Source organism: Saccopteryx leptura, unplaced genomic scaffold, assembly GCF_036850995.1.
Source record: "Saccopteryx leptura isolate mSacLep1 unplaced genomic scaffold, mSacLep1_pri_phased_curated manual_scaffold_71, whole genome shotgun sequence".
Lineage (NCBI taxonomy): Eukaryota > Metazoa > Chordata > Mammalia > Chiroptera > Emballonuridae > Saccopteryx > Saccopteryx leptura.
Window position 1 is genome coordinate 85,294 of NW_027095753.1, and position 14,557 is coordinate 99,850.

Sequence of the window (14,557 nt, forward strand, 5' to 3'; positions counted from 1 at the left end):
AGGTGTCCTGCGACCCCCCCCCCCCCCCCCCCCCCCCCCCCCCCCCCCCCCCCCCCCCCCCACCCACACACACACAGGACCTGCCCACAAAAGAGCTCTGACTTGAACTGCTTTCTGGTTGTTGCCAAGGGAACACCGCTGCATTTAGTGGAAGTGGCTCCACAACTCAACAGTTTTCATTGTAAACAGTGAATCCCGGAACGTGAGTCAGGGTTGCAGTGGGGTATGGGGGGAAGGCGGATCAGGCGGACACCCACCACCCTCGGATGAAGGAAACCGAGAGACTCAGGCTATGTAAACGGAAGTGCAGGCCAGAAAACGCAGGACCGGAAATGCACGACCGGAAATGCCTGGTGCGGGGGGCAGAGGACCGGTAGGCCCCGCCCACCACAGAAGGCTATCCTGGGAGTGGCCCACGCAGCGCGCGACCTTGCAGGCCCGGCTTCTGCAGCTTCCCCGTTGCCAGCCGACCCGGAAGCAGATTTCCCAGGTCGGGGTCGCATGTTCTGCAGTACGTTTTAGTATTTCTAGTGGAAATGTGCACGTGGACGCGCCCAGCGTCGCGTCCCCCAAAGCCGCAGCGCATGGTCGCGGGGGCGTAAGGGCACCCGCCCCGGGCAGCGCCACCCGCGGGAGCGCCGCCAAACAGCAGCCGCCGAGCTGCCAGGCCACGCCGGGTCCGCGTCTGTGTCAGGTAACGCCCCGCGGCCGGGCCCCGCCCCAGTGTTGCTGCGCCCGCGCCCCTGCGGTGGTGCCGGGGAGACCCCGGGGGTGCCGAGCGCCCTCCCCGTCCCGGGCCCCTGGGAGCCGCGCGCTGGTGGTGGCGGAGCTGGATGTGCGCACGCGCCCTGCCCCGCCGGGCCGTGCTGTGCACCGGGTGCGCCGGCATGCGGGCCCGCGGGGAACTGCGGCGACGGGGCGCAGGAGGCGCACAGGAGGCAGGAGCGGGCAGGGCAGCGGCCCGCGCGGGACCTCGGGCGGTGACTGAGGACAGACCGAGCCCCGGCGGGCCGACGGGCGCGGGCGGACCGGGAAGACGGTGTGACCGGCGGTCTGCGGGGGTCCGGGGGGCAGCGTCGACCCAGGTTCTTCGGGTTCCGTTCTCAGTTTGCTGTCTGTAGCCCCTGTTCAATGCCTTGTGTCCGGTTCCGATGATGCGGTCTCTCTGGTTTTCCAGCCGTCTTTATATATAGTGAATATATATAGACGTCTTTATATATTGCTGCTTAGTCACTTGACACTATTTCCATGTGTTCTTGATAAAGATATTGCTGACTTTTAAAATATATATATTAACAGTCAAACCTAGATTAATTAGTTCAACATTTAACATCTTTCTCCTTCAAAAAGAACAAGTCAGAGCCAGAGCTAGATCTCATTCTACCCGGAATATTCTTTCTAAAGTATTCCATGAGCTCCTTCATGGGAGAAGGGTTGTTTATTTAAGCAATGATGCAGGTCTACATAGCAACTCATTGGCAAGGAAATGCAGTTGAGCCAGAAACTTATTCAGAATGCCCTGATGTATGGGATAACTACATAAACGGGAAATTCGTATTAATCTTGTGGTATAATAACTATTCCAAAACAGGCATAGCATGTGAATTTCCATCACACAGAGATGCTCGAACAAATGGATATGTCCCTATAGATGTATGTAGGTACGGAGATACATAGAGATGGAGGTGGGAAAACAGCTTTCTGTTACAGCATGGAGAGACAAAGTATGTAAACGGGGAGGCAATGTAAGAATCCTTGCTCAGTCTCCTCTGATGAGTAACAATGACCAGACTGAAAATCCTACTTCATGTGGTAATGAAAGCAAAATATGGCCATAGATTGAGAGAGAGAGAGAGCCACAAGGTGTGCTGCATTTGGGGTTGGGCAACCAGGCAGCATCTACTCACTGGGAAAACACCCAGGAGCCCACAACTAGTAACATCTGTGACTCTCAAAGTAATGAACCCATTAATTAATGTCAACCAAGGATATTCAGGTTGACAGTTATGATGAAGAGGCACAAGACTCAACCAGTGAATGCATAGATAAGTGGAACAACAAATCTGTGTTTTTCTCTTTAAAAAAATATCGAAAGTTTTTTTTAAAAGAGGAAGGATGCCCATGATTTAACCAAGACAAAAAAACAAAAAACAAAACAAAAAAAAACAATGGAATGGGATTAGATGATGGGGTGAGAACTGCTGATGAATAGACTCTGCCCACCTCCTTAGATTAAAAAGTAATGAGAGGACAGCTGGAAATTAAAGGAGTCCAGAGAGGTTTTGTTTTTTTAATTCAAATTTCAGACTGAGGAGTAGTATAGCATTTTTAAGTACTAAGAGGATGGATCAGATTGAGAGAGAATAGTTTTAGATAAAGTGTATATTTTATAATAACAAAATTCATGATATGATAGGAAGTACTAGAACCCAAACATAGAAATATAGCAGTAGTTACCTGTTACAAGAGAGATGGCAGTGTCCCCTGGTGGAATTACTTCGTGAGGGGGGCCAGAAAATTTTAGCTGGAAGAGTTTAGTTCTGCAGCCGTAGGAGTTCCGCTTAAATGTGTAATTCAGTTGTGAATGGTAGCAATAAACACTTACTACATTATGCTGTGAGTTAACATTTATTTATTTTCCCACTAGTCCTAAAGTAACGTTGGCTTCCCATTTTAATTGGATAGCTAATAAATTCTTTTTTTATTTTTATTTATTTTTTTTAGGGACAGACAGACAGGAAGGAAGAGATGAGAAGCATCAGTTCGGCGCAGCTCTTTGTTGCTGCTGCTTAGTTGTTCATTGATTGCTTTCTCATATGTGCCTTGCCCAGGGGGCTACAGCAGAGCAAGTGACCCCTTGCTCAAGCAAGCGACTTTGGGCTTCAAGCCAGTAACTTCTCAACTCAAGCCTGGTACCATGGGGTCATGTCTATGATCCCACGCTCAAGCCAGCGACCCTGTGCTCAAGCTGCTGAGTTCGTGCTCAAGCTAGATGAGCCCACACTCAAGCTGGCAACCTCGGGATTTCAAATCTGAGTCCTCTGTGTCCCAGTCTAATGTTCTATCCACTGCGCCACCTCCTGGTGAGGCCAGATAGCTAATACATAAATTCTTAACATGTTCTTGAAAGTCCTATGTAGTCAGTGTTAATGTAACACTCCCCTCCTCTGTACTATCAACAAAGTTGATTTTTGTCACATCAAAATGTGTATTGCAAAATTTCTTATTTATTCATCTTCCATTTTATTTTTAAGTCCAGATTTCCTCCACGGAATTTGAACTTTTATATCCATAGAATTCCAGTATGTCTGGTTTCCTGCTCTATCTTGAGACATTTTAGTTGTATCAAAGCAACATCTTAAAATCATTAAATTTTGTTGTATTAACATTTACCTCACCGTTCTTCTGTCTTATTTTTGACTGAGTTCCTTTTCCATTTTTGTTCTGAGTCAGTTTAATTATTTGAACTGCCTCTTCCGGGATTCTCCATCTGTGCTGTCTGATACAGTAAGCCCCGGTCACACGTGGCTGAGTGGACACTTCGCGTCCTCAGTGATGCCAGGAAGATTGCCAGTGCTCTGCAGCCACAGTCCCTGGGAGCTGCTGAACCGTACGGTGCAGATGCAGGACTCTTCCTTCATCTGAGAGTGCCACTGAGCAGCTGGATCTACAGCTTAGGTTTTTATTCAACTTTTCTGGCTTATTACTGGTTTATTTTCTACTTCTCCATGTAATGCCCTCTTACGGGTTTCCTGAGACTAGTTTTCATTTTATCTCTTTACTACCGAGTATCATTTATTGTAACGCTGTCTCTGTTTTCTCCAGCAGTAATGTGGGTTTATCACTGCCAGCTTGTTCACTGCTTCCCGTTCCTTTCTGACCCTTCCGGTGGTTTCCACTTCACCCTTTCCCTCCTGCTGTCTGACAGCCTGCCATCCACGCAGTGGGTGATTTCTAACCTTGTCTGTTCTCCTTCTGTTTCCCAGTAAGGCTTCCTCTGTTAACTGGTTTTTATTTCACATTTGGAAGTTTTGGAGCTCGGCCAAATCATTTTTCTTGTATTGTAATTCTTCACTTTTATTCCAGTAATTCTGCTTTGGAGTTCTATTAATTAAAGTTTTTAATAATTTGCAAGCCATCCATTACTGGAATTATTGGATAATTTTTAAATGATATTCTGCTCCAAGGCAAAGGATTCCTGGAATATTAATCTTCAATTCTCTTTTCAATCCTACCTCTTTTATAATTTAGTCTTTTTAATAGTGCATTTTTTTCAAGTAATTTTCATTAAGTTCTTAAATTACATGAGTTCATGGTGCAGTTTGGAGAGAAATGTGTGTCTGGGCTGCGCCATAGCGGGAACCGTCCCGGCTCGACAGAGTGACTCCCCCCCGGGGCATTCAGAGGGTCCCCCGGTGTTCCGTAGAAAAGACCAGCTCCTCAGCAGCTGCTCTGCATTCAGAGTCCTCATCGGCTCGTGACCTTTGATGCCTACCACTTGGAAGCACGGACGAAGCACAGTGATTCCTCTGAACATTCTTCCCACTCGTAGGGCTGCCCTGTTTTCTTAGGGCTTCCAGAGAAGCCCTGTTTCATTAGAAGAAACATTCTAAAGGTAAAAGCAATTGTTTTATATTTCAGCCTAAATCTGCCTTGAAGTCCAAACCCAGCGTCATCCTGTGGCCAATGTCTTCTTAGTTTTCCAAGATCTTTCTTCCTTAGATCCCCGTATTCCTTGGATAACTCAAGTCAATAAACCATCTTTATGGAGCGCTTTTTGGGCTGCCTTTTCCCAGTTACCAGATCCTTGCATTAATCTGGGGTTTCTCTTTCAGATGTGATCAAAAGCTCTGTCTTCCTTGTTGGGAGACTCATAGAGGAAAATAAGCAGAAGCAGTGCCCAGACTCCAGCGGTCGTGCCCGGACACTCAGACACCTCACTATACACGCAGACAGCGGCGGAGAGCAGAGCTGGGAACCGCCTTGACCCTGTCTGTTTCTGTGATGCTGGAGGCAGCCCCCTTCCTGTGCATTACAGAGAAGATCTGAGTTTCCAGGTGCGAACCAGTATCCAGGGAGACAGATGTTTTCTCTCTTCTTAGAAGAGCAGGTAGTGCAGAGCTCAGGGGAGAGGCAGGTGTTTGAGGGGTGTAGAGCACAGGTCTGGCCCAGTCCAAGCACCCTAAGAGGGATAACCCTGGTGTAAGAGCTCAGGGCACAATTGGAGCAGGACATCCAGCCACTTCCTGGCCTTGCAGCCATGCAGGACAGCAGCAAGGGGTCAGAGGTGGAACCCTGACTTTGGAGATAAATGTCAGTTTTCTTCCCCTGCAGGGTTTGTAAGCTTTGGAAGAAGCTCATGGAACATTCTGAACTATGGAGATGTGTACTTGACGCCTTACAGGGTATGTATGGACTCTACTTAGGAAGATCTTGAGGGATTCCCTGGTGAACTTGGAACGGCAGTTTTCACATAGAAGCCACCCCGGCTCCTAGAATGGAGACATTATACTCACTCACCCAACAGGGAGCCCAGAAATACAGCAACACAGATAGAGTCTTTGTGTGGGTTTAGCTGATATTTGACAGCAGAGCAAAAATAATACAATAGAGAAAAGAAAGTCCTCCCTATGGGGAGGATAACAATTACAAAGCCACATACAAATGAATCTGGACACAGAACTTACACCCATTTCAAAAATTAACTGCAGATATATAATAGACCTAAACAGAAAACTATAAAACTATTAGAAGAAAATAGAGAAAAAAAAATCTAGGTGACTTCAGGTTTGACGTGGGTGTTTAGATTAGATCAATACCAAAAATATGATCCATGAAAGAAATAACTGAAAAACTGGACCTGATTAAAATTAGAAACTTCTGCTCTGTACAAAACACTGTCCAGAAAATGAGAAGAGAAGCCACAGGCTGGGAAAAAATATTTTCAAAACACATTTGATAAAGGACTGTTATTCATAATATATAAAAGACTCATAGATACGAAGAGGACGGTCATGCAGTGAGGAGCTCTCACATTTGTGTGTACTGCATACATATGCACATACATGTGCATGCACACGTGTGCAATGAAATACAGGGCTACTGCAGCTCATGAAGGTAACACAGCTACAGCCTTATGAGAGGATGAACTGGACCACTAGATTCCCAGCCACTCTGCATGCTCTGGGCACCCTGACCTAGAGGACGGAGGCAGTTCATGACAGCACCTCTGTGACTCACGTACGTTCTCCCGCTACCTTCTGATGCGGGAGAATTTAAGGTCTTCACTGGCAGGTTGGGGGCCATTGATCCCTCCAAATGGACTAATTGTTGAGTTGATGGACTCCATCATAAAAAGGTTCTTAGTTCCTTGGTATCCAAGTCCGTCAGGGCCTTGAGCAGGAAGAGAGTGAGAGTTCAGAGGACTGCATGGAGGGTGGACTGCATGCTGGTGCAGAGGCGAAGTAATGCCAGCTGAGAAGTCCCACAGTGTTTCCCTGCAGGTGGAAACCGGAGTCTACATGTGAGTCGGGGGTTGCTATGGGAGGGAATTGCAAACTCTGGATGCTGTGGCTAACTAACATAAAATTCAATACTTTGAATATTGTATCCATTAGGTTTCCATAGTTCTGTTTTTTATTATTAGCTATAGTCAGAGTGTTCTTCCTTTTGGCCCCGGGGGAAGAGGAGAGTCCTATGTGTGTTTCTTGTAGCATACTCTGCATGCTTGTTCCTTTGGCTGGGAAGTCACTGGGGCTTCGTGACTGGTGAGACTGGAAATTGTGCACCAGACTGGGGTTCATGGCTTCCTTCTCTGTCCTCAGGTTTGCCTGCTTAGTGGTGGGACTGTCTGTGAGTGAAAACCCAGAGAAAGACATCTGATAATTGAGTTACTGGCCATGCAGCCACTGGTGAGTAGGGAATACCTCTTCCTACTGAAACGACACCAGTATTGACAGCTGTGGGCAGGCTCCTCCTCCTGGCATTGAAGTGTAGCTTTCAGGAGATACTCAGAGACCTGAGCTCCGGGGAACGTCCCCAGGACTCTGGATGTTGGAATGGGTCAGGCACACCCCAATAACTAATACTCTTCCTAACATCATCCTGATCGATTCCAGGAGGTTGTGTATGTACAGAAGAGATTACAGACATTTCTTCCTCATTCAGTCCATGGCCTCACTGGGAAATAAGTCACTCATTAATCATGTTGTTGGCTGCAGGGGTGTAGGGGGTGAGCAGAGATGAGTGAGGAGTGGGACATCACTGTCCAGTGAGAGGCAGTGGTTTCAGTAGGTGAGGCCCGTCACTCCTGCTTACAGGCCCTGGGGGTGGACTGGAACAGCTTGAAGGCCCAGGAAAGCATGAGGAATCACTCTTTTTTTCCCAGTTTTAACTTTCAGGTTCTGATATAATGTATTTTCACTTTTGGAAACTTGAAAAAAGATAACTAAAATTTTCATTATTCTTGTTATGATCACACATTTTGCCTTTTTGTGATTAACCTTTTATTTCATTTTGGTAACTGGAATTCGTGTATAGCGAGCATTGTTTCCTTAACTGTGGCTGCACGTGCAGAACAGGGAGAAGAGTAGGGTGAAACTTAAGACCCTGTGGGGATGTTTTTCTTTTCATTTTTCCATTGATTTGAAAGAGAGAAGAAGAAGAAGTGAGAGGAGCGTCAACTCGGTGTTCCACTCAGTTGTGCACTCAGTGGTTGTTTCCCGTGTGTGCCCTGACCGGGGCGAGCCTGCAGCCTTGGTGCACTGAGATGTCTCTATCCACCGTTAAATCGTGTAGCACCTGACTAGTTAGTCGGGGGTACAGACCTCTTTCTCTTAGATTTTCAAATAAAAAAATTGACAACAGCCAACACTAGCCATCCATGTGCCACAGAAGTTTAGTAATTAGTATGTGTGCCATGAAGTAAAAAGAAAATTGAAAACTGCTGATCTAGGGAAGTGGTGTAACCAGAGTCATGGTTTAAAAGTGGCAAACTATGATTATTATTTGCCTTACTGATGAATCTGTAAAGTTACTTGGCTTTAAGAAGAGGGCTTTAGTTATGAAGTTTTAAGAGCAATTTTTATAATCGTGTCTGAAAGCCATAATGATCAGCTTGGGAAGATTTCCAGGTTATATTACACCACGCTTCATAGGATACTCTTTAGTAACGGTTTCTTACCTCAGACTGTGCGCATCTCTCTGATGTGTCTGAGAGGCAGGGGCCGCTCAGCACTGAGAAGGAATGACGGGAACCCAGACTCAGATCTGTCCATACACCCAGCTCCTCGCCCGTCCTCAGTGCAGCCATCTCAGCCCTCCTCTGGACACTGTGGGGACCGTTCTGTCTAAACCAGAACGTCCGTGATGTTCTAGGAATCAGTGACATTTGAAGATGTAGCTGTAGACTTCACCCAGGAAGAGTGGGCCCTGCTGGACGCATCTCAGAGGAAGCTCTTCAGAGACGTGATGCTGGAGAACATCGGTCACCTGGTCTCCCTGGGTGAGTCTGTGTGCGTGTATAAGTAGGCAGGTAGGCATTCATTTGTCCATTCAGGGAGCAGATATCTGGTCTCCCTGGGTGAGTCTGTGTACGTGTATAAGTAGGCAGGTAGGCACTCATTTGTCCATTCAGGGAACAGATATCTGGTCACCTGGGTGAGTCTGTGTACGTGTATAAGTAAGCAGGTAGGCACTCATTTGTCCATTCAGGGAGCAGATATCTGGTCTCCCTGGGTGAGTCTTTGTACGTGTATAAGTAAGCAGGTAGGCACTCATTTGTCCATTCAGGGAACAGATATCTGGTCACCTGGGTGAGTCTGTGTACGTGTATAAGTAAGCAGGTAGGCACTCATTTGTCCATTCAGGGAGCAGATATCTGGTCTCCCTGGGTGAGTCTTTGTACGTGTATAAGTAGGCAGGTAGGCACTCATTTGTCCATTCAGGGAACAGATATCTGGTCACCTGGGTGAGTCTGTGTACATGTATAAGTAAGCAGGTAGGCATTCATTTGTCCATTCAGGGAGCAGATATCTGGTCTCCCTGGGTGAGTCTGTGTACGTGTATAAGTAGGCAGGTAGGCATTCATTTGTCCATTCAGGGAACAGATATCTGATCTCCCTGGGTGAGTCTGTGTACGTGTATAAGTAAGCAGGTAGGCATTCATTTGTCCATTCAGGGAGCAGATATCTGGTCTCCCTGGGTGAGTCTGTGTACGTGTATAAGTAAGCAGGTAGGCATTCATTTGTCCATTCAGGGAGCAGATATCTGGTCTCCCTGGGTGAGTCTGTGTACGTGTATAAGTAGGCAGGTAGGCACTCATTTGTCCATTCAGGGAACAGATATCTGGTCTCCCTGGGTGAGTCTGTGTACGTGTATAAGTAAGCAGGTAGGCACTCATTTGTCCATTCAGGGAACAGATATCTGGTCTCCCTGGGTGAGTTTGTATATGTGTATAAGTAGGCAGGTAGGCACTCATTTGTCCATTCAGGGAACAGATATCTGGTCTCCCTGGGTGAGTCTGTGTACGTGTATAAGTAGGCAGGTAGGCACTCATTTGTCCATTCAGGGAACAGATATCTGGTCTCCCTGGGTGAGTCTGTGTACGTGTATAAGTAGGCAGGTAGGCACTCATTTGTCCATTCAGGGAACAGATATCTGGTCTCCCTGGGTGAGTCTGTGTACGTGTATAAGTAGGCAGGTAGGCACTCATTTGTCCATTCAGGGAACAGATATCTGGTCTCCCTGGGTGAGTCTGTGTACGTGTATAAGTAGGCAGGTAGGCATTCATTTGTCCATTCAGGGAACAGATATCTGGTCTCCCTGGGTGAGTCTGTGTACGTGTATAAGTAGGCAGGTAGGCATTCATTTGTCCATTCAGGGAACAGATATCTGGTCTCCCTGGGTGAGTTTGTGTACGTGTATAGGTAGGCAGGTAGGCATTCATTTGTCCATTCAGTGAGCAGATATCTGGAATGGCTCTCACAGCCCCTCCACTCTCTAACCTTATTCTGTCACGGACCTTAAAACTACAGGAAAGAAAGTCGTCTCCTTTCGTAGACTTGCATCTAGTTTATCACCCACTAGAACGTAATCTTGATCACAATTTAATGTCCTTCTTACTAGTCAATCTCTAACACTCAGCAAAACTGGGACTCAGCAAAATATTTTTGAATGCATAAACAGATTAAATATTTTCTAAATAGGCACAAATATACAGTGACTTTGGGTGAGGAGCACACAACACAATCAGCAGTTCAAATGCTATAGAGATGTTCACCTGAAACTGTGTACTATTACTGATCAGTGTCACCCCGTTATATTTAATTTCTATAAAAAAAAAAGTAAATATTTTCTAAATAATTACTCTGTTCTTGTCACTATGCTGAAGCCTGAGACCAGTGTAGTAAAAATAACAGAACTTGATTATTCTTGTGGAGTTTGTGTTTATTGTTATCTGTCTGAAAATAACATTCAGCCCACTTTGGAGACATTGAAGTTCTCCATTTTTGCAAGGACTGAGGATTCTGCATTCTGTCTTCGAATGTGGGGATGGACGTCAGCATCAGAGGTCCTCACTGTCTTGGACACATGCCCTGACTTCCTCCCGGCCTGGCGAAGGTCCTTCACTGTTTTCTCTGTTCAGGGTGGTGTTTCCTGGGAGGCCTCAGTGTTCTTTCCTCACCTCAGTGGCCGGTGCTGGACTTGATGAGAGTGGACTTTTACTAGCTCAGATCCCAGACCCTGTGCCCTTCTTTCACAAACAGGGTGCCCGATCTGCAGGTCAGACGTGCCCTTCCAGCTGGAGCAGGAGGAGCTGAGTAGTGCAGGTGCTGCAGGTGAGCAGCGGGGTGGGCTCCAGGACCAGGGGCTGCCTGCTCAGCGCCTGAGTGTGCCCTCAGAGCACCAGTGGAGGCCTGGGGAAGTGAGTGATAGGATCCAAAATGAGGCTGAAGGACAAGAAGCAACATTTTTCAGATGTTGTCATTATTCCATGCATGTATCAATCAAGATTCATGTGTCCTCCTACCGTCGGTTTTAGGGGACATGATTTCCATGTGCTTATTGAAGTTAAACTTCCACATAACAACTCTTGTCCTGATCCACCTCTCAGCACGCTTTCCCTCTCCTAACCACCAACATCTCATCTCCATTTCACTCCTTCATATTTTAATCTTGAAAATTTTTACTAATTGTCAATGCCCTGGAATGTGTTTCTGTTTCCTAGAGTATTCCCCATCAAAATGCCAGTTTTTGAGACATACTCACATGGACTTGGTGCTTTTTAACATTTTTATTCCACTTATACCATTCTGATATTTTTTCCCAATTATTTTAGGCAGGGAAAGTGCCGTTGTAAAACAGGAAATGATAGCCACACAACATACTAGCAGAAAGGACACACATACAAGCATGACACTGGTAAGTTTCACGGATGTTGGTTCTGGCCATCCAAATTAAAGATCTGGGAGTGAGATGGTGGTCACAGCACAACAGCCTGATTTGTGTTCATTGGGATTAGGCAGATGGAGAAAAACGTTTTAGGTGGTAAGAGTTTAGTGAAAAATTAACCGAAGCTCAATACTATAACCTGAGATCCTAATAAAAAAGGACAGCTGCATGAAAAATGCTGTATGCCTTGTCTTTGAAACATGGAATTTTTCAGTTAATCTGTGAGCTCTGCAGTTGGGGTGCTACAAAAATGAAAATCTTTGTGTGTGGAGGGGAATAACACACCCTGTGTATGCAAGTGACACTGGAAAGATTATCATTGGGTCCTGTCACTAAAAGATTAATGCTCATGTAGAGAAGTGAATTATGAACTTATGAGGGCAGATCATTAACAGCCTTTCATCTCCTCCCTGAAGCAGAAGTCTCACACTCCAGAGGATCCCTATGAATGTAATGATTTGGGAGATTGCAATCCTAGCTCCACAGTGACTCAACATTTGTTAAACCACATGGAAAAGAAAGCCTGTATCAGCAAACAGTGTCAAAAATCCCTTAGTGACCAGCTATACCTTCATCAGCATAAGCAAATTTACACCAGAAGTAAATCATATGAGTGTCATCTTTGTGGGAAAGCCTTTAGTAATTGCTCTAGCCTTAGACGACACGAGATGACTCACACTGGAGAGAAACCGTACGAATGCCATATTTGTGGGAACGCCTTTATTCAGAGCTCTGACCTTAGAAAACATAGCCTCACTCACACTGGAGAGAAGCCATATGAATGCCATCTCTGTGGGAAAGCCTTCAGTCAGTCCTCTAACCTCAGACAGCATGAGAGGACGCACACTGGAGAACAGCCGTACGGATGTCGACAGTGTGGGAAAGCCTTCAGTAAGTGTTCTGCCCTGAGACGACACGAGAGAACTCACACTGGAGAGAAACCGTACGGATGTCATCTTTGTGGGAAAGCCTTCAGTCAGTGCTCTGCCCTTAGGCGACATGAAGGAACTCACAGTGGAGAGAAAATTTTGAATGCCTTCAGTAAATATTCTGACCTGAGATGACATGGTATTAAAAGTGTAACGAACATAGAAGAAAAGCCAATCACAGCTTTGACATTATACACACCCGAGGACTCACACATTGAAGAAACACTATCAGTGTGGAAGAGCCCACAGTCATCCTTACTCCTCTGACATATGCAAATGTGTATGGAAGAGACTCCATTGTATGACACCCTGGTCAGTGGTCTGATTCTAGGAGACACAGGAGAACTCACTGGAAATAGAAGGAATGCAGTCTTCAGCAACAGCTCTAAAGTCCACACTAGAGAACTCAGACAGGGGAGACCCCTTAGGTCTATAATCAATGTAGGAGGCTTCTGTTTCTAACCTATGGCTAAACAACAGGAGCAAACCCTGCTTAGGAGAACCCGAGGTCTGTAATCACTGTGAACAAATAAGTATTCAGCCACGCTCCTGGCATGGTCTGTACAAGAAAACTGAGTGACAGAATAACCACTAGAACAGGATGAAAGACGGTGAAACCTCTCGAGAAGTACCAATAACTTATCCGTGAGAAGTAATGCGGTGAAAACTGGTGAGAAACCCCTTATTCAGAGAGGATGCTGTGGCCCATATGAGCATTCAGACTGGACAAAAGACTCTCAGTGTCATGGAAGAAGTCTTCAGCAACCAGTCATTTTATAGTCATCGTAACAGTTCTCACACTGAAATGACAGCAGTCCTAAAATGGAAGTGGAGAAAGCTTCAGCTAGATCTCACACCAGAAAGCTCAGTCTAAGGAAAAACAAACTCTAAGAGAGCCTTAAAATACTATTTAGCAGATAATTTGGAATTTTGAGAACAATAATCATTGAGAAAATATGGCATATAAATACAAGATAGCATAATCTGGAAATATTACGTGCAGAATTTTATAAGAAATTAAACTTTTCTCAATAGACTATTGCTTGTAAATATTAAACAATAAACCCTGTTGCCAATAAGAATCCGTGCTGGTGAAGTTCCAGTTCTGCTCCCGCACTTGTAAACGTGGAAACATCTGCACTCCTTGGTGTGTGGGTTACAGATACAGCCTGTCTCCTCAGTTGTCCCTTTTCTCCAACAGCTCCTTTCACAGGGCTCACCAACGTCACCTGTCTCCATCTGTGCCCTGGTGGTGACAGCAGAGGCCTGCACTCCACTGGAGAGGGTGCTGTGTGTGCTATGACCCTGTCCCAGCAGGGCCATGAGGGCCTTGTCATAAGCACCCAATATGAACACTGTAAGGTCCTAGCCCTGTCTCTGTACCCTGCCCCTCCAGGCCAAGGATTTGGTTGTTTTTACCACGATCCGTCTGACTGGACTAAGTGGGCAGGAGTCCATACCAGAGGCCCATCCTGCACTCAGCTGAGTCCCGAGTGATGGACTTGCTCCTTCCCCAACCTGAGCCACACCTGTGCTCCCCACCGTAGCTGTGAAATCTCCAGCAAGATAAAATCTCCTAACCTGTCAGACACCAGATAGGCTTTCTCATCAGTAAGTTAGTGTACGCTTCCCCAAGTAAAATGCAAGTTGTCACAAAGGAGGTCTCCCAGGGTTTAGAAGTCTGTCACCCTCAACCAACCCTAAACTTGGCCTGAACCTCAAGGGGAAATGTTCTTAAGACATAACTGGGATGATTCATGCTTTTTATGGACTGGCACACTCCCAAAGTCACAGCCCAGCACTGGTGAAATGAACAAAGATGGAACTAATACACTCTTATTGTGTAAGTCTCCCCAAGTGAGTGTGCTGTGCGACCAGGGTGGAGACAGTCAGGTCACGGGAAAAATGGTGAGCAGCCAGAATTCAATGTCTTGGCACCCTGGCTGGAGTGACAAGTTGTGATCAGGCAGGGAGACGTGGAAGGGAGAAAGAACAACAGTTAAAGCGAACAGATTAGTGGTGAGGAGCTCAGACCATGGAGACAACCCCATGGGTTTAATTTCCACTGTCACAGCCCTTGAGCCCTGTTACTGAACCTTTGTGTGACTGTTTCCTCGATTCAAAGGTGGAAGTAGCTTAGTGCCTTTATCTTAGGGGTCATGAGTACCAATGTGTTG

The 14,557-nt window shown here is 46.1% G+C and overlaps 1 protein-coding gene across 19 annotated transcripts; it reads left to right on the forward strand.

The window, feature by feature from the left end:
- The first annotated feature begins 412 nt into the window (after window positions 1-412).
- On the forward strand, window positions 413-13,462 carry LOC136387089 (zinc finger protein 705A-like). 19 transcript variants are annotated; one of them, XM_066358145.1, is made up of 9 exons: window positions 413-694; window positions 4,836-5,110; window positions 5,335-5,405; window positions 6,391-6,523; window positions 6,825-6,911; window positions 8,377-8,503; window positions 10,767-10,838; window positions 11,339-11,421; window positions 11,868-13,462. In XM_066358145.1, the coding sequence occupies exons 5-9, from the start codon at window positions 6,900-6,902 to the stop codon at window positions 12,513-12,515; spliced, it is 942 nt and encodes a 313-aa protein (XP_066214242.1). In that variant the 5' UTR covers window positions 413-694; window positions 4,836-5,110; window positions 5,335-5,405; window positions 6,391-6,523; window positions 6,825-6,899; the 3' UTR covers window positions 12,516-13,462. The 19 variants fall into 19 exon arrangements, with proteins under 19 accessions (XP_066214242.1, XP_066214241.1, XP_066214257.1 ...); XM_066358144.1 differs by having other exon boundaries at window positions 4,836-5,057; XM_066358160.1 differs by having other exon boundaries at window positions 4,836-5,057; window positions 11,871-13,462.
- Window positions 13,463-14,557: the final 1,095 nt, after the last annotated feature.

Coding starts and splice junctions, on each gene's coding strand:
- LOC136387089 (XM_066358143.1), top strand. CDS start 9,449: ATGTGTATAAGTAGGCAGGTAGGCACTCATTTGTCCATTCAGGGAACA. Junction 9,905..11,867: donor CAGATATCTGGTCTCCCTGG/GTGAGTTTGTGT, acceptor TCCTCCCTGAAG/CAGAAGTCTCACACTCCAGA.